We start from the raw sequence: 20,341 nt of genomic DNA, 5'->3' as shown, positions 1-20,341 counted from the left end.
GCGCACAACATGCTGATGAAGAGCTTTTGTGATCGCCTTTTGTTCGTTGTGCGTTGTTTTGTTGTTAATTGTATGTCATGTGCATGAGGATTCAACATTTTTCTTGTCAAGACTCTATAGAGGAAAAATGAATTGTCCAATGTTCATTGATACTTGGACAGTACTTTTGTCCCAATGATTTCTTGGCGGAGTTTGAAAATAGGTTACAGGAGGTGAAGAAATAGGTCACAATGTCAAATTAAATAAAAAGCTTGTTAGCATTGTGCAAGTGGAATATTCAAAACATTCTCTTTAGCTAACCTGAGAACTGTGTTCCAATGTAGTGATAGAAACCCATTGTTATCAAAAATGAAAATTCGATTTTATTTTCAGTTGTATTTTTATTTTCACCTGATAACAATATGCATGTGTTCTCAAAATGTTTGACTTTCTTTTTTTATTTCGCAAACTGACATTGATAAATGAGCCAAATTCTTGGAAAACTTTGCTTAACCCTTTGCATGCTGGGAAATTTGTTGTCTGCTAAAATGTCGTCTGCTTAATTTCTAAAATCATCATTTTCTTCACTTTTTTTCAAAGAATACTATCAGAATAGCAAACAGTTTGGATCCTGATGAGTCTCATCTGGATCCAAACTGTTTGCAAAGGCCTTCAAAGTTCGGTTCCAGCGCTCAAAGGGTTAATGCATATGCAGGGACGACATTTTCGCCTAGACTGGATTTTCATTTAGAAGATACTTCTTTTATATGAAGAATTCCATAAGGGCAGCAATGAATCTGTTTAAGAACTTCAAAATCACAAAAAGTCGCAAAAGTTCAAGTGAAGTGAATTTATGTCATGCTTAAATAACCTAACTGTATCCGATATGGCTGATTTTGGGCGCAAAATTTTTGCCTTCTTAAAACCCCAATTTGACTGGGTCTAACCAGTTTGCGACTTAGGCTTTTGCTGTACAATTTTTGACCATTGTTTATAACAATTGATCTTATTAGTGTCGATAAATTGAAATAAAAGAGACGATTTTTTACATTTAATTTTTATTCAAAAACCGCATTTTTTCCATGAGTGGTTGTCTAAGGAGTTTGAGTGTACACAGTGCCCTTAAAGAAAATATTCGGATGAAATTAACGCATTTGTTTCCCTTGTTTACACACACTAGAATGTACATATAAAACATGAAGCAATATTTGGTTGTACATAAGACATTTTTTTCTTTTGATGAAATGGTGGGCGGGGTTTGTGTGCTAAAAAATCAGAAGAGTTTGGGACTAAATTTTACTTAATGAAAAACTCACTGTCCTGTGTAATATTCATTTAACTTGAATGTTATTACCATTCAGAAAATGGATGTTATAAGAAGGAAACAGAAAACCATGTTAAATAATGGTAAAAAATTACTAACTCATCAACAGGATTCAAAGTAAAAGTTCTGATCATGCACAGATGTTCAAGCCATTGTAATACAAAATATATTTCAATTCACTTTAATCTATACAAAATGTCATGAAGTCAGTGTCACAATTGTCAAGACAGCAACCCCTTGATTATTGCGCTGATTGGTATGATTCAAATTGAATGCCTTAACCCTTTGCATGCTGGGAAATTTGTCGTCTGCTAAAATGTTGTCTGCTGAATTTATAAAATTAGCATTTTCTTCGTTTTTTTTTCAAAGAATACTATCAGAATAGCAAACAGTTTGGATCCTGATGAGACGCCACATTCTGTGGCGTCTCATCTGGATCCAAACTGTTTGCAAAGGCCTTTAAAATTCGGTTCCAGCACTGAATGCCTTAATGCCATGGGTCATCCTCAATTAGGATCCAGCGATACACAATTACACCATGGCAACCTCTATGATGTGTAATCGTGTAATGGATATTGGTGTCCACCTAGCTACCAGGAGGACACCTGTTCAATCCCTACTATGGGAGCATTATTTAGATCTCCCCCAAAGCCACAAAGTACTAGTTCTACGCCCAGAGTGTTTAAAATAAGTAGTTAGTACTTTCAATGCAATTGAGCGAAAAAAAAAGGTTTAAACTAAACTTCCTTTACACAATCTGGTCACAAAGTGGTCGCGTGTTCATTCTAGATTATGACCTGATTAATTATTGTACATGATTTGATAGCAATTCATCAACTGCATGTTTTAATAAGAAAAGGCTAGTCTAAATTGAATTGCTTCTTATAAGCATCACTTAACCAATATAATGAATGACACTTTGCACAATGTTTTTATCTATTGTTCATTTAGTTACCAAGAAGTTACTTTAATTAGTACAGGTATTTATAGATATTGCGTTGTCATAATCGCTACAAGTGGGATAGTGAAACTCATTTATCGAATTAGTGCTTTAACTAAGTATCACAATGAAGTATAGATGTTCTAGCAGGTTTTTCTCCTTCTTTGAGACCCGCCTAATTTCAGCCTGTACCCCTAGACGTATTTTTCCCCTCTGACATCCCCAAACATTCTAAAAAAAATTAAGACAATATATTTTTTGGAAACCTTTAATTGGGAAATGTTTTGGTCCAAATTGGGAAAAGTATTTGCTTTAATTATGCTCCCCAAATTTTTTTGGGGGGGAGCATATAGTCGCCCCTTCGTCTGTCCGTGCGTGCGTCCGTCCGTGTGTCTGTCCGTCTGTGCACAATTTTTGTCCGGGCTATTTCTCAGCAATTAATGACCGGAATTCAAATAAACTTTATGGGAAGCTTCACTACCAAGAGATGTGCATATTATTAGCAGGCTCTGGTCGGATGATTTTTCACAGAGTTATGGCCCTTTGAAATTTTCCATGAACTGTACATATAGTGCAATTCTTGTCCGGGCTATTTCTCAGCAGCTAATGACCGGAATTCAATGAAACTTTATGGGAAGCTTCACTACCAAAAGGAGATGTGCATATTATCAGCCAGTTATGGTCGGATGATTTTTCACAGAGTTATGGCCCTTTGAAATTGTCCATTAACTGTACATATAGTGAAATTCTTGTCCGGGCTTTTTCTCAGCAAATAATGACTGGAATTCATTGAAACTTTATGCGAAGCTTCACTACCAAGAGGAGATGTGCATATTATCATCCGGTTCTCGTCGGATGATTTTTCAGAGTTATGGTCCTTTGAAATTTTCCATTGTACATATAGTGCAATTCTTGTCAGAGCTATTTCTCAGCAACTTATTACGGGAATTCAATGAAACTTTATGGGAAGCTTCACTACCAAAAGGAGATGTGCATATTATCAGCCAGTTATGGTCGGATGACTTTTCACAGAGCTATGGCTCTTTGAAATTCTCTATAAACTGTACATATAGTACAATTCTTGTCTGGACTATTTCTCCCCAACTACTGACTGGAATTCAATGAAGCATTATGGGAAGCTTAACTACCTTGAGGAGATGCGCATGTTATTTGTGGGTTCTGGTTAGATGATTTATTTAGAGAGTTATGGCCCTTTGAAATTTGTAAGTTGCTAAACCATCCATCGTATTATTTTGACGTTTCCTTTTATCTGAATATATAGTGCAATATTGTGACAAAAAAACCTTTGGGGAGCATCACCCGTCTCCGACGGTTTCTTGTTTACATTGGGAATGGGGCCAAATACCTTCCCCGAATTTATATTAAAAAAAACACGCTGACAAATGTATTAAAACTGAGTATTTATTGACGAATTCTGAAAAGAAATCACTAAAAAAATTTGATGCTGAATACGAATGACAAATATAGTGTTTCGTAACCTTTTTAATCGATAACTGCAGACGCTAAAATGTTTGATCGAGACGACCAGAAAAAATGGCTCCCTGCGCGAGCAGTACATGTTACGCTGTCGTGATCGTTTTAACAAATTGCGGTAAAAAGTTGCTGCTGCCAACCCTTAAAAATATAAACACATCTTCTACGTTCTGTGACTTATTTGAATGTGTTTGTTTACGTTTGAACATGCATCTATCAGCAGATACCGTTGAAGCATGTTTAATTTCAAACAACATCGGGACACGTGAAGTAAGTTTTTTTTAATACTTTTTCTTCATTAAATGGGCATATGGACAGTATTTTCCTATATGTAGGCAAATTTTTCCTATAACACAATTTTAAGTGAACAAAAAATAAACATAAAATCATTAAATGCTGGTTCTAAAAGTTTCATAGGGACAACGTTTTATCATTTTAAAAATACATGGTTGACAGAACATGTTTAACAGCTAGGTCCATGTATTTTAAAAACATTAAATAAGTTTTTTGTAATGTATACATTTATTTCAGAAAAATACAAACCGTACTAGCCATCGATAGGCCCCTTTTAAAATAAGGTAGCGACAATGGATTATACGCCTGACCTTTGTCCGACTGTCTGTCATTATCATTTTGTTGATTGTCCCTCTTTAAGTGCTATTGCAACATGGAATACCTTTTCACAGCTTGCAACATGGTATACCTTTTCACAGCTTTCACTGTTTGAAACTTCAAACAAATGTAAGCAGCAGTAGGTAAACATGTGTCCCTCACTTCAATGATATGGTTTACATGTATATTTCGTGGTCAAAGGTCATATGCAACTTACTCCTATAAATATGAGGTTGATATAATTATATTCTTTGTATAAGAATTGATTTGAATGTGAAATATAGCTGTTTAAACCTGTTTCTCTTGATATTGCATTATTTTTCTATCGATTTTTTTTTTTAAATAGTCTTCGCTCTTCGCTCGCTCGAGAATTTTCCTGTTTAAAAAATTTTTTAAAAAATTTGCTCGCCTCTTCAACTTTTTTTCAAAAAAATCCGTAGACCAACAAATCAATTTGGAGTGGCCTTAGTGTAAAATAACTTGTTCTTGAAGTTATGTCAACCTATTAATTGTTAGTTGGTTGAAAAAAGTAAATTTGAAACAGCAAATCAATCACATTATATTCGTTTACCTGATCCAATGTAGAAAAATATTGCATAATTAAATTACCTTTTGCCTTGAATTTGTTCTTAAAGCGGTAAAATATGTTAAATTGATTATTGAAGACTTTGCATGTTTTTCCTCAAAATCAGGAGTTTTAGTGTGCATTGTTTTCCCTCAAAAAAGGCCAGGCCGTTTCCCGAAAAAAAAAAAAAAAATCTGGAAATTCAAGGCACTTTTCTTGCTCAGTTAACCACACATTCCTGAGTTATGTGCCCTATAACCGAGCCATTGTTATGGCAGAAACATTAAATGTTCTTAGTTTGTGGAGTGTCCATATTTCTCAAAATTTACTTTCAGACCTGAAATATTTGCAAAATCCAGGAAAACAGTAAGTGTTTCATTTAAGGATTGTTCAGTATTGTCCTTAAAATAGCAGTATCGTCCGCAAACTGGGACATTTAATGCTCAATTCCATGAATACTTATTCCTTTCATTTTCTTGTTATCTCTCAATACAATTGACAACACTTCAGCTAAGAGGATTAAACTATAACCTGAAAGGGCATCTCCTTGGGTGCAGCTTCTTTCACATTGTGAACAAATTAGATAAGTAGCCACACTGAGAAACAGCTGATTTAGAATCTTAATATATTACATGAAACCAATCCGTGATGTACGACAAAAATTAAAGAAGGAAAGGGTATTGTGTACAAATTACCATGCCAATCAATCAAATGCTTTTTTAAAGTCTAATAAGAGAACTAACCCAGGCAGTGCCTTTTCTATAAATCCAAAAGTAGGGAGGCTTAAATTTACCCCTCACTTTGAAAAATACAGGGCTATGTTTTTTTTTTCAGAAACATGGGGCAATTATTAAATACATTTTTATACACCTTAGTTTTAATGTTTAATTGTTTTACCTTGATCATTATTTCATACTGTCAGATCAGTGAAATGCTGTTAAATAAAACAGCACATTCCGTGCTAAAAAAAGCAAATTTTTTTCCACATATTTCTGTATCCTTCTAAATAAAAAAAAAAACATGTACTGATTTGCATGCCTTTCATGATATGCAGGGCTCTGTGTTAAAAAGTTTTAATACAACAATTGATACACGGATGACGTAATGGTATAACGTCATGATTTTCACGCGCTTGTAATCGAGCCAAAGGATAAAAAAAAAATGAATTAGAACTGTTTATTTGAAGCAATTAATTGTAAACGTCAAATAAACATTGAAATTCTGAGGTGTGTTTTGGATTACAAATTTAATTTGCTCTCCTTTGAGAATTCAACAAAACGTTTACAGTTGTGTGTAATGAATTAAACTATAATGTGTTAAAACACTTGACGTGTCAAATAAATGTTTTGAAAATATAAAAATACACAAGGATTTCACTCGGTTGCAATCATCAGTGTTCTAAGTAACTGGCCACGATTTCATTTTGAAGGTGTACACGGTATGGTCTGATAAGTGTGTTATACTGGAAGGTATAACAAAGCCAACAAACTGTTACAAAACCACGTACTAATAGCAATTACATCACGCGTCCTCTGCATGATTTTACTGCAGGTATTGACTGCCTATGAGTGCTGTCGCTCATTCAAAGCGTGTGCTCTTATTGGCCAATATCCATTTTTCCAACACAACAATGCTTCGCCTTTAGGCGAGCTTTAGTTTTGTCAAAGCACAACAAACAATTGACAATCGTAAATCGGCTCTCAAAATTTTCGTAGATATTTCTTTGATCTTAAAGAGTACTCCTGGATATCTAGCGCGCTAATTTTCTCACACACATTCTTAAAATGTGAGCGACCTTTGGAAAAATAGAGCCAATCGCGCAATTGCTTCGTCTAGAATGGGATTTTCTTACTAGCTTGAACAATATGTATAGTAAGAAAGTAGAAAAATTTCCAGAAACAACAACAACAACACACATGTACAATAAACTATGTGTAAGGTGAGAAAGAAAAAAAACAACAACAAAATGAAAATACATTAATGTTGAATAATAGTTCTCAGTATAAAGACAAACATAGTTGTTGTTTATTTTACATCGATATTTTGTACAATATCCAAAGACACTATGAAAACTGCAGACAAACAAAACACACTGATAATTGTTTTGTTTAGATTGACAGCATTGACCAGGCACTCGTTAACTTCTTTAGCATTTTACGAAGTACGGATTGAATGTTCTCCATATTTACATTCAGGATTGTGCTTGCAAGTTGTGCACGAGTTGTGTAAGGCCATGACAGTCTATTTAGTGAGAAATGTTTTAATTGATTAAAATGGCTTGGAGTACACAAATTAAATGATTTTTTGTAACGTTATTTAATATATTTATTTTCTGACTTCAACGATTTAACAACACATTACTTCAGTTAACAAGTTTAATGACACTATTTCAATATATTTTGCCTCCCCATAAACATTACAAAAATGTAAAAGAATGCATTAAGTATTCACTAACAGATCTATTTAATATATTATGTATTTAAAAAAGTGGGATAGAAAGGCCGCAGCGTTAAACAGAAAAAACAGCCGGTGGTAACCACACAAGCCCCGAAAGATCGGCTATTCACTTGTGGAAACCTGCTACTTGAAAAATATGCCTACCGGGGGTGGATGAGCACACATTAAAATTACAGACGTGAAGTAACGCCGTTAAAGCAGCAACACCGCCTGCCCAAAATAAAAAATGCTATTGCTAATCAAGCGACCGAACTAGGAATAACCATATACTTGACTGGGCTTAACCTATAAAAGTTCTGCCAATCCCTTGACCATTGAAAATCGCTCTTTGAATCACACTTTTAGATGACTCTTCAATATCAATAATCGCTACACTTTCGATCACACTTTTACATGACTCTTAATATCAATAATCACTACACTTGCGATCACACTTTTACATGACTCTTTTAATATCAATAATCGCTACACATGCGAACACACTTTTACATGACTCTTAATATCAAAAATATCTACATTTGCAATCACACTTTTACATGACTCTTAATATCAATAATCGCTACACTTGCGATCCCACTTTTACATGACTCTTAATATCAAAAATCGCTATACTTGCGATCACAGTTTTACATGACTTTGAATATCAGTAATCGCTACACTTGCGATCACACTTTTACTTGACTCTTTTAATATCAATAATCACTACATTTGCGATCAAACTTTTACAACCAGCGATACTACCTTTTCTCATACTTACTTCGAGATTAAAATACCAATAATCGCTCAACCAGCTATTTGACACCTAAATGTTTTTCCCCTACGGTATTGCTACTATTTTTAAAGCGAAATCGTTAATGACTTGGAATTACCAAAAAGACTAGGTTGATATACTATGCATGTAGCCCAGAGTCCATTCGAGAGATAAATGTTTTAGAATAATTGCGCATGCCCATCCGACCCCCGGCAAACAGAATTTTCCAGCACTGCTACAGGAAGGCAAATAAAATAAACGAGACATATATGACAATAAAATTACCAGACATATTTAAAATATAAAAAAGGCTCATATGACAATAAAATAACAGACATATTATATTAAAACATAAAAACCGACGACAAATTGAAAGTTCAAATATGGTAGCAACAAAAACTATCAAAATTCCTGTGCCCTATATAAACACAAGACAGCGCGTTGGTCACCAGGAAAATGCATGTTCACTATATAAACAGGCGACAGTGCGTTGGTCAGTTGTAGCACTTAAGACATTCCAAGCGCCGTGTTACGCTGTCCGTCGAAAAGCGCCCCAGTTGTACAAGACCAAGGTTGGCCCGATCATGATCGTTTGTAAGGATGTTGCCTGGCCCCAGCACCAAAATGGGCTTGGATGTCGGCCATCGGATTTTAGGAGCCCGCCAGGAGCGGGTGTACATGTACTGAAAATAAAGGACTTGCCGGCAGACTCATATAACTTAAATGTTTAAGTTATATGTGTCTTGTTCTGAGAAAATTGGGCTTAATGCATGTGCGTAAAGTGTCGTCCCAGATTAGCCTGTGCAGTCCGCGCAGGCTATAATCAGGGACGACACTTTCCGCTGTTATGGTATTTTTAATTTCAAGGAAGTCCATCCTTGATGAAAATCAAGTTTAGGCGGAAAGTGGCGTCCCTGATAAGCCTGTGCGGACTGCACAGGCTAATCTGGGATTACACTTTACGCACATGCATTATGCCCAGTTTTCTCAGAACGCGGCTCATATTTCTGCAAGATATGGTTTCAAATTGACTCTGTGCATCTTAAACTGTGGATGTCGGACCAGTATTGATATTGATCAGGGTGCGGTGGGTGGGTTTTTTTTTGCGATCTGAACGCAAGCACAGGCAATTTGCAAAAGGAGGAATGATGTTATATCACGTGGTAAGAAAAATTCATTATTCTATTGTTCAAACGAACCTGTCCAAGGCATTCCGTACATAACGTTACATAACGAAACAGACAAAAGTATTCCTTAATCATATATCTATAGAAACCAGCAAACAACATTCGTTTCCGCAAAAATAGATATTAATTTATATTCAGAAATAAATAAGTCTTATTCATAAAGGTAAGTTTAGCTTGGTCTTTTAGTTTTAAACATTGTATTACCAAATGAAATACCAAGTCAAAGTATCTTTCGACATGGCCAGGATTTATGAGATGTAGGGATGCTAGCACCTCTGCGTTTGTTTTTGTCAAGACCTAGTTGATATAAATGCCTGTGCTCTTAGGTAGTTTTCCGCTCTTCATGACATCATATTTCATTTGTTGACGCACAAATTTAACAATCACAGATCTATGTTTGTTTCAAATATACTTCCTTAGTCTGTTAGCGACATAGATGTCTTTGCATTCAAGCTGCACGTTTAAATGTTGACTCATTATTTTTATGCTCCTCCAAAATTTATTTTGGGGGGAGCATATAGTCGCCGCTTCGTCTGTCCGTCCGTCCTTCCGTCCGTGTGTCCGTCCGTGCACAATTTTTGTCCGGGCTATTTCTCAGCAACTAATGACCGGAATTCAATGAAACTTTATGGGAAGCTTCACTACCAAGAGGAGATGAGCATATTATCAGCGGGTTCTGGTCGGATGATTTTTCACAGAGTTATGGCCCTTTGAAATTTTCCATTAACTGTACATATAGTGCAATTCTTGTCCGGGCTATTTCTCAGCAACTAATGACCGGAATTCAATGAAACTTTATGGGAAGCTTCACTACCAAGAGATGTGCATATTATCAGCAGGTTCTGGTCGGATGATTTTACACAGAGGAATGGCCCTTTGAAATTTTACATTAACTGTACATATAGTGCAATTTTTGTCCGGACTATTTCTCAGCAACTAATGACCGGAATTCAATGAAACTTTATGGGAAGCTTCACTACCAGGAGGAGATATGCATACTATCAGCGGGTTGTGGTCGGATGATTTTTCACAGAGTTATGGACCTTTTAAATTTTTGAAATTTTCCATTTACTGTACATATAGTGCAATTCTTGTCCGGGCTATTTCTCAGCAACTAATGACCGGAATTCAATGAAACTTTATGGGAAGCTTCACTACCAAGAGGAGATGTGCATATTATCAGCGGGTTCTGGTCTGATGATTTTTCACAGAGTTATTGCCCTTTGAAATTTTCTATATAAAAATACTTGTCCCCCGAACTACTGTGCCCTCAAGACGTTTCCTTTTATCTGAATATATAGTGCAATATTGTGACAAAAAAAACCTTAGGGGAGCATCACCCGTCTCCGACGGTTTCTTGTTGCCGTTTGCTAAGGTACTGCAATGAACGTTTGGTTTTCCGAGTCGTATGAGAAGCCAGATATACGGATATTTGGTCAGTTAGAAGGAAAAGCTTTTGAACACTCATGAGGTCACATTATTGCCCAATACTTGTCACTCTTGGTCTGAAGATTAGTTCTAATGTTTTCTCTGCAGAGGAACATATGATTCTGCTTAATTGAAAAACATCACTACCACGAGGCAGGAAAGTTTTCCTTATCTGGTCATAATAAAACTCACTAATTTTTTCATTAAAAAAATATGTTATGATATCTAAACTGAGTTTAATAGGATTGTGATTTGTTATGAAACATGGCCAGAGCTCCAGATAAGGTTTTGTGAAATTCTTAACGTTACTATCAGATTTTCAAAAATTATTCTTAACTCTGAAATTTTATTCTTAACGTTACTACTAAGTTTTGGATAATAATTCTTAACTTTTCTAAATGACCTAAAATAAATAATAACGGGTGTCATCGTATAAGATCTGATCTATAATGTCTTTCTTAACATTCAACTTCGGCTCACTTTGCGTACAATATGTTAAAAGAGCGTTTTTTTTGCACGCTTTGCAGTTTTTTTAGGGCGTCATCTGGGCGCAGCCATTTTTTTGACAGATAAACTGTACACGCCGCTTTTATTGGAAAAAATGCGCTTCGTTAAACAAACCCGATAAGCATTCTATATAAGTACCGAAAAGATCTTTAATACTCGAAAATAACTCAATAAAAATCGATACGAACCGATGTAAACATAATATTCGTAACTTGATTTTGTAATTCTTAATAGTACGACCAGATTTTAAAATAAATACGTAAATGACTTGAAAATAATAATTAATTACGAAAAATTTTGACTTTAATATGAGGGGTTCAAGATGCAACTTTATAGGTAGTAAGCTCGCAAATTGTTTGAAAACCTGTTCTTCAAACTTAACTGCCAAGGCCTTCCAACAAAGTAGCATGTGGTTGTTACTTTAGATAGAAATTTCTAGTTTTAATTTGTGAAATTCTTATCCACATGATTTTACAGACGTAAATAAAACAGGAATTTAACTACATTTTATATACATAAATATATAAGAATTTTATGTTGAATGATACTTTTGTTAACAACAAATCAACAGGAAATAGAAAGATATTGCCAATTATGTTATCACTTAAGCTGCAATAAATTTTCTTTTGTTTTTGAAGAAGGTACTTTCGAATTAATTGTTGTAAAGAATACAGATATATGGTCTTTTGTTTTTGGAGGGGGTACTTACAAATTAATTGTTTCAAAGAATACAGATAGATGATTCTTGTTAATACCATTGTTACAAAGTTAGCCTGGATGCTTTTTTTATTGGTTCCTTGAATTGAGATACTTATTCTTTGTATGCACGCACAAGCCAATTGTTTTAACAAATCTTTGCCACTTAGGCCAGTATTGTTTTATGTCACATGACCGGTGACACAAGTACTTTGTTTACTAGGGTTAAAACCTTGCAAAAAAACTTCAGATTGATTTGTATTTGACTTTGTTTCACTGGACATTACTTGTTGATAAACTTTGGACAATAGCTAGATTAGTGTGTTTTGTTTAGTTTTGTTTAGTTTGATAATTAATAAGACAAGATACCTTATTATTTGAGTTAAATCAAAGATTTAGACATCAAAAGCTTCAGTGGGCAACAAAATGGCAACCTTTTCGCAACCCACTATTGAAAAAGGATCTGACATGGTCCTAGACTTCTTGTGTTCGACCTGCGAAGAAAAGAAACTGGAGGAATCAGCTGATTATTATTGCGAATCCTGCGTGAAGTTTTTCTGCAGCAAATGTATTGACTTGCACAGCCAGTTGTTTACGCAACATTCCCCTCATGGAAGAGGAGATATGAAGAAATGGCCAGTTGCCAAGAAGATGGAAGATTTTCTTCTTAAATGTGAAGTTCATAAAGAAGAAAACAATGAAATGTTTTGCGAAGACCATAGCCAGCTTTGCTGCAATAAATGTGCTTTTCTGAATCACAGGTATTTTTTTTTAATCTCGTTTGTCTTAAAAACATAAAAGACAGAAAGTGTATGGTTTTAAACTGCTTTGAAATGAAATTTAATACTTATCCAAAAAATTAGTGTAAAGAATAGGAATAATAAATATGTTATTTGAAGAAACCGCCATTCCTTGCGCTATCAAGAACCAAATATTTCATTGATGAACTTCTTTTTAAGTGTGTAATTTTAATAGTCTGATGCACTTAAAACCTAACTTTGGTTTAAGACTATATGTAAACACATGAAACTATACCACGCTTGAGTCTAGTTTGAGGTAAATTATATCAGTTATCATTTTCCTGCATTAATTAAACAATTTATAAAGATAATCAATGAAGATTTTTGTCACTTAAAATTTCCAGATTTGCAAATGATCAAGTTGTAAAAATTAAATACTTTGCTTAATTTATGAAAAATTTGTTTTTATCAAAACAATATGATTTTTTTTACAGGACATGCAAAAGGGTGATTCTTTTATCAGACTTGGTAAAAAGTACCCCCACAGACCTCAAACAAGTATCAGTTACCATCCAAACTACTTTGGCAAAACTGAAGGAGCTTCAAGAAAACCAGGAGGATAGCATTCAGTCTCTGCTAAGTTCATATGATGAGCAGTTACACAAAATACAGGAAAATCGTAAAAAAATAATTGCAGCCTTAAACAAGCTTGAACAAAAGACAAAGCAGGAATTGAAAGATACACTGACCAAACTGCAAGCCCCTCTTGAACGGGATATCGACAAATGTTCCACTCTTCAAGATGAATTAAAACAACTTGGAGAAGCTATTCACGACATTGGTGATAAAAACAAGCAGGAACTATCTCTTATAGCCAGCATTAAATGCAAGGAGAAAATTCAGCAGTTTGAAAAATATCAGAAGGAGAACTTTGTTGAAATAAAATCTTCAATATCTTTTCAGCCTAATAATAAAATTGTGGAGTACCTTTCCAAGTTGTCAGGTCTTGGGATGACATTGACAGAGATGCAAAATCAAGACAAAGTAATTAGGATGGACAGGAAGTCTGAGTATGATGTACGCACAGAAGGTGAACTCAAATGCTATATCAGAGACATATGTGTTCTTTCTAGTGGACAGGTCCTAGTTACAGACCAGTCGACATATAAGGTCAAGCTGTTGAGCCAAACATACCAGGTGGTGAGTCACTGTAGTGTATCTGATGAGCTCAATACTGAGCCAATGGGCATTTGTCAGATCACTTCCAGTGAGTTTGGTATTGCTGTTAGTCCAATGGGCTCACACGGTGATGGTTTTCCTCCTTCAAAGATCCTTTTTATCAAAGTCAACAATAGCCAGCTGGTGAAAGACCGAATACTTGAATTTCAACATTACTGTAATAGTATTGTCTACCAAAAGGGAGACCTGTTTGTAACCTCTGGCACTGCTCTGTTCAAGTACAAACTGAGTGATACATGTACACTTGTCAGCAAACTGCATGAAGATAAATCAGATACATGGACAGGTAGGTATTATGTAGGATTTGTCTTTATACACAAGAAATGTATTATAAAGAGTCATTAAGCATATGTAGAAGTTATTTTTACAGGAGTAAGAGACTCAGAGATCGGGATTTTTTTTTTCTCTGATGGGATTACTGCCCCATATATGAAAAACAACAATGGGCGCTTACAAAGTTGAATGGGCATTTTGCAATAATGAATGGGCACTTCTCAGGATTTATTTCAGGTAAAAATTACAGACAATAGGAAAATCTGAGTGTCAGTAAAATTGCGACCCCATTAAATTTTTTTCCAAGTTTGTCACGCAACTATATTGTTTAACATGTTAATTATATTAAACAAATCCGATATTATAGTAGATAAAAATAGTATTACCTTGGAATTTGATAATTAGTATAAATAATCCAATAAAACACTGCCATTATTTACGATTTATGTGTTTAGGAATGTTGTAAACACAGGCGTACGCCATAGGCATAGTTAGGAACTGTACAGAAAGTTTGTAAATCAGAACTAATCGATAAATCTCGGAAAATCATTGATAAATCTATTTGTCATTTCAATTCTTAGGGCTGAGTAATTTCTGCAAATCTGAACTCAACTTGCGTAAAACACTTGCTCAATTATCGGTTCAACTCCACCTCGATCACTGCAAAAGGTTCGAAGGTGGAGCTATGCACATGCTATTATTAAATTGGACTATTGGGATTGAGGAACAAACACACAATTGGTTCCGCATGTTGATTGCTAGACAAAGGAAGCCAATTTTGTCGGTGAGAAATTTGTCGCTTTATTGCTTCATAAATTAATTCGCGTCAGTTCAAGTAAGGCGTTGTAAATCAAAGAGTTTTCATGATAACAACAACTTTAGCAAACATTACCGGGACGTCGCGGGGATCTTTCTACCTGGATTATTTTTCATGAATGATCTCACAAGTCGAGTAAGCTAAAAATAATTTGTGTAAAAGTAGTTTTTTTTATACATGGATAAGATTTATACAACAGGCATCGCATTGCGTAATTGTGCGCATCGAATTACGGAAATGATGCACAGTTTTTCGTTTAATGGGAAAAGAACGCACTGCGCACCTTTATCCCGTTCTCTGGAGACTCAAACATTTTCAGTTTTACTCTTAAAACTGTTTATGCATAAAAATGTATATTGAGTGTCACTTCACAACAATGTTGATGAAAAGAAAGTGCATTACTGTAAAAATCACTTCTTCTGACCTGTTTTTTATACGCTCGTTTTTAAAAACGGGACGTATTATAGTTTCACCCTTGGCAGGTGGGCGGCAGGCAGCGTCCACAGCAGTGTCGCTCTCTAATTCAAATAGTTTTCATCTGATCTTCACCAAACTTGGTCAGAAGTTGTGTCTAGACAATATCTTGGTAAAGTTCGAATATGGGTCATGCTGGGTCAAAAACTAGGTCACGAGGTCACTTAGTGCATTTCAAGGATTATGCATGGTGTCCGCTCTCTAATTGAAGTAGTTTTCACCCGATCTTCACCAAATTTGGTCAGAAGTTTTGTCTAGATGATATGTAAGTTAAGTTCAAATATGGGTCATGCCAGGTCAAAAAATAGGTCTAGTGGTTACTTTGTGCATTTCAAGCATTTAGCATGGTGTCCGCTCTCTAATTGAAGTAGTTTTCACCTGATCTTCACATAATTTGGTCAGAAGTTGTGTCTAGATGATATGTAGGTCATGTTCGAATGTGGGTCATGCCGGGTCAAAAACGAGGTCACGAGGTCACATTGTGCATTTCAAGCATTTAGTATGGTGTCCACTCTCTAATTTAAGTGGTTTTCATCTGATCTTCACCAAATTTAGTCAGATGTTACATCTAAATGATATCTTGGTCAAGTTCAAATATGGGTCATGCCGAGTCAATAACTAGGTCTCGAGGTCACTAAGTGCATTTCAAGCACTGAGCATGGTGTCCAAAACCTTCGAACGGGCGTATCTTGTGACAGTTTGGCACTCTTGTTAGCTCATCTATTTTTTGAAAAAGTTATGAGCTATTGTCATCACCTTGGCGTCAGCGTCAGCGTCTGCATCGGCGTCCGGTTAAGTTTTGCGTTTAGGTCCACTTTTCTTAGAAAGTATCAATGCTATTGCATTCAAACTTGGTACACTTACTATCATGAGGGGACTAGGCAGGCAAAGTGAGATAACTCTGGCGTGCATTTTGACAGAATTATGTGCCCTTTTTATACTTATAAAATTGAAAATTTTGGTTTAGTTTTGTGTATAGGTCCATTTTATTCCTAAAGTATCAAAGCTATTGCTTTCATACTTGCAACACTTACTAACTATCATAAGGGGACTGTGCAGGCAAAGTTATGTAACTCTGACTGGCATTTTGACAGAATTATGTGCCCTCTTATACTTAGAAAATTGAAAATTTGGTTAAGTTTTGTGTTTAGGTCCACTTTATTCCTACAGTGTCAAAGCTATTGCTTTCATACTTGCAACACTTATCATCTATCATAAGGGGACTGTGCATGCAAAGTTATGTAACTCTGACTGGCATTTGGACGGAATTATGGGCCCTTTATACTTAGAAAATTGAAAATTTGGTTAAGTTTTGTGTTTTGGTCCACTTTACCCCTAAAGTATCATAGACTTTCAAGGTCAAATTATAAAATTTTGCTAAAATTGCCATAACTTCTATATTTATGATTGGATAAGATTGATACTTTGACCAAACAACTCTTACCTGACATACCACAATAGACTCCACCCAAACCATCCCCCCCCCCCCCCCCCCCCCCCCCCCCCCGAATCCCCCCCCCATTTTTTTTTAGAAACGGTTAAAAAAACACAAATATTTATTTTTATTATTTTATCTTTGAAATACCGTCCAACCATCGCACCCAAGAATCCCCTAACCCCCACCCCCCCCCCATTTTTGTTCGCATTTTTGGAAGATAATGTTATAAATGACCACACACCCACACTATACACCCCTCTTCACTCCACCCTTTCCTCCTTTGTGATTGAAATTGAGAGTCCCTTCACCTTTAAAAAGAAAAATAGATGAGCGGTCTGCACCCGCAAGGCGGTGCTCTTGTTATATTTTGTTATCAAATAAACATTCAAGTGTAATATGCTATATGAATAAAATTGTTTCAATGTTTTGCATTCAATAATTTGTTGCCACTAACACACACAAATAGGAAATGAAAAAAATATTTGTATGTGGTTATAATTTTTACATCCTTCTTTGGTAACTGTTGAAAAAGAACGAGACATAAAAGTTTCATTATTGGTTGTTTTTTAACTAAAGTAAAAGTGACAAATATAACTGCAGGCATAATTTTGCAGACATACATTTATACTGTATGGTTTTGTAATTTACACCCATAATTATGTCAAAAGATTGTAATGATGTATTCTGTTTTGTAGTAGCACGTTGTGCAGTGAGCCCTACGGGTGACAAGTTGTATATCACTTGCCCCTCTCAGAACAAGCTGCTCACTCTGGCCAAGGATGGATCAATCCTTGCCACCTTCATGGACCCTGCACTAAAATTGCTGACTGGTTTACACGTGACACCTGCAGGCCAGGTGCTTGTGTGTGGACGGGATTCAAAAAATATCATACAGGTGGATAGTAAGGGTAGTAAGAAGCTGGCCACTCTTGCTACCCCGATGGATGGAGTTGAGAATCCACATTCAGTCTGCTACAACAGAATTACTGACTCCATTATTGTGGGACAGTGGCATCACAAAAAGATCCTGGTGTACAAAGTGAAATAGCTTATTATACCTGTATCTTATTTGTACTATAATAAGTGATATAAATTACAATAGCTGTAAATAATTGTTTTATTACAATTCAACAATATTTTTTGAATATAGTACAACTTGTATATGTGCAGTATAAGGTGATGAAAGTAACAATAGCTGTTTATGTAATAGTGTATGGAAAATTGCAAGAATGATTTTGAAATATGGATACACATATTTTTATGCCCCCCGAAGGAGGTCATATAGTGATCGGACTGTCCGTCCGTCCGTTTGTCACAATTTTCGTTTAGGTTTTGAAAAATGCTCATAACTTCTATGTCGCTTCAGATAGCAACTTGATATTTGGCATGCATGTGTATCTCATGGAGCTGCACATTTTGAGTGGTGAAACGTCAAGGTCATCCTTCAAGGTCAAAGGTCAAAAAAACAAATCCAAGGGAAGAAATAAGCTTTAAAGGGAGATAATTATCTGTACCTGCCAAATGATAAAAAAAATCAATCAATCAAAGAGCTGCAGTAGGAGGCATTGTGTTATTGACAAACACATCTCTTGTTCTAAAATTAAAGTTATTTTAAGCTCGGCTGTTTTCGGAGAAAACCCGATGTATTGTCATAGCCATATTGTCGTCTGCCGTCAGCCGTCCGCGTTGTGCTAAAACCTTAACATTTTGTTAAGGTTTTGAACATTGGCTCTAAAATCAAAGTGCCTCAACCTACAACTTTGAAACTTCATATGTAGCTGCACCTTGATGAGTTCTACATGCCGCACCCATGTTTGGGTCACTAGGTCAAGGTCACTGTGACCCCTAAAAAAGAAACAAAAAAAAATCTGACAAGCTTTCATTTATTAGCTCGACTTTTCGAAGAAAAATAAGAGCTATACTACTAGCCCCAAGATCGCCGTCGCTTTCGGCGTTGGTTAAAGTTTTTTATTAAATCAAATAACTTTAACACCATCAAAGATAATTAACTCAAACTTGGAATACTTCTTTATGGCAACAAGAAAATTGTGTAGGTTGAGGTGCATGACTCTTGTCAGCATTATTTTTAGAGTTATGCCCCTTTTTATACTTAGAAAATTAATTTTTTGTTAAGTTTTGTGTTAATTTTTATGTCCACTTTATTTCTAAAGTATCAAAGCTATTGCTTTCATACTTGCAACACTTACTAACTATCGTAAGGGGACTGTGCAGGCAAAGTAATGTAACTCTGACTGGCATTTTGACAGAATTATGGCCCCTGTTATACTTACAAAATTGAAAATTTGGTTAAGTTTTGTGTATTGGTCCATTTTACTCCTAAAGTATCATAGCTATTGCTTTCAGACTTGGAACACTCGCTAACTATCATAAGAGGACTGTACAGGACAAGTTGCATAACTATGGTTGGCATTTTGACGGAATTATGGCCCTTTTTTGACTTAGTAACTTTGAATTTTTTGTTAAATGTTGTGTTTAGATGCACTTTACTTCTAAAGTATCAAGGCTTTTGCTTTAAAACTTCAAAAAATTTCTTACTTTCATGAGGGTACTGTACCTGGCAAGTTGAATTTGACCTTGACCTTTGAATGATATGGAATCTCAAGGTCAAATTAATAAATTATGCTTAAATTGCCATAACTTCTTTATTTAGGATTAGATTTGATTCATACTTTAACAAAACAACACTTACCTGACATAACACAATGCACTCCGCCCAAACCATCCCCCACGCCTCACCTCAGGTCCCCCCCCCCCCCCAATTTTGTTTTCCTTTTTTTTCTTGTTTTTGAAATATCATCTAATAAATGACCACACCCCCACATTATTCCCCCTTTTCCACCCTCCCCCCCCCACACATTTTTTTTGTAAACATTGTAAAAAAAACACAAATAATTATTTTTATTATTTTATTTTTGAAAGACCGTCCAACCATCCCACCCAAGCTATTGCTATCAAACTTGAAATATAATCTTATTAGTTTGTTTTATGTCTTTACAAATGTTCAATAGATTGTGGAAAATATACCTGAACTCAGAATCGTCTATAATGTACCACTTTTTTAAAACATAAGTGATCAATATGTTTCAATTATGGTCCTCTTTCAGTTAGAATATGACTATATTACCTTGACTTTATTGATTATGAACAATTTTCCCATGATGGCTTACATTATACTGTCAAGCACTCGAAAAGTCGAGCGTGCTGTCTTCTGACAGCTCTTGTTCAAAACTGCACCCGCAGTCGAGCGTGGCACCCGTTATGCGGTAATCTTGTTCATTTTTTATTTAATGTTGTTTGTTGCTAACTTGGTAAGTCTTAGAAGTCTGTCTTAAGTGTATAACAAATAATGTTTAACTTTGTTCTTTGAACACTATGCATTTTAAAAATCAATATAAGAGA

At 35.4% G+C, this 20,341-nt stretch overlaps 2 protein-coding genes across 3 annotated transcripts in view; both read left to right on the top strand.

Annotated features, from left to right (window-relative positions):
- LOC127859512 (DNA topoisomerase 2-binding protein 1-like) overlaps window positions 1–20,341 on the top strand; it is a 128,942-nt gene that overhangs the window by 75,400 nt on the left and 33,201 nt on the right. The gene's annotated exons all lie outside the window — the stretch shown is intronic.
- Window positions 12,142–19,468, top strand: LOC127859520 (uncharacterized). The gene is made up of 3 exons (XM_052397023.1): window positions 12,142–12,701; window positions 13,175–14,205; window positions 17,617–19,468. Exons 1-3 carry the CDS (start codon window positions 12,367–12,369, stop codon window positions 17,967–17,969), a joined length of 1,719 nt encoding a protein of 572 aa, XP_052252983.1. The 5' UTR covers window positions 12,142–12,366; the 3' UTR covers window positions 17,970–19,468.

This window comes from Dreissena polymorpha, chromosome 15 (assembly GCF_020536995.1).
Source record: "Dreissena polymorpha isolate Duluth1 chromosome 15, UMN_Dpol_1.0, whole genome shotgun sequence".
NCBI lineage: Eukaryota > Metazoa > Mollusca > Bivalvia > Myida > Dreissenidae > Dreissena > Dreissena polymorpha.
The sequence above is the reverse complement of the archived record's forward strand: the minus strand, read 5'-3'. Positions and strand labels throughout refer to the sequence as shown.

What these genes read in the sequence shown, in the direction of transcription:
- LOC127859520 (XM_052397023.1), top strand. Translation starts at nt 12,367, where the DNA reads ATGGCAACCTTTTCGCAACCCACTATTGAAAAAGGATCTGACATGGTC. An exon ending in TGTGCTTTTCTGAATCACAG is followed by an intron (nt 12,702 to 13,174) that starts GTATTTTTTTTT and finishes TTTTTTTTACAG; the next exon opens with GACATGCAAAAGGGTGATTC. An exon ending in TAAATCAGATACATGGACAG is followed by an intron (nt 14,206 to 17,616) that starts GTAGGTATTATG and finishes TCTGTTTTGTAG; the next exon opens with TAGCACGTTGTGCAGTGAGC.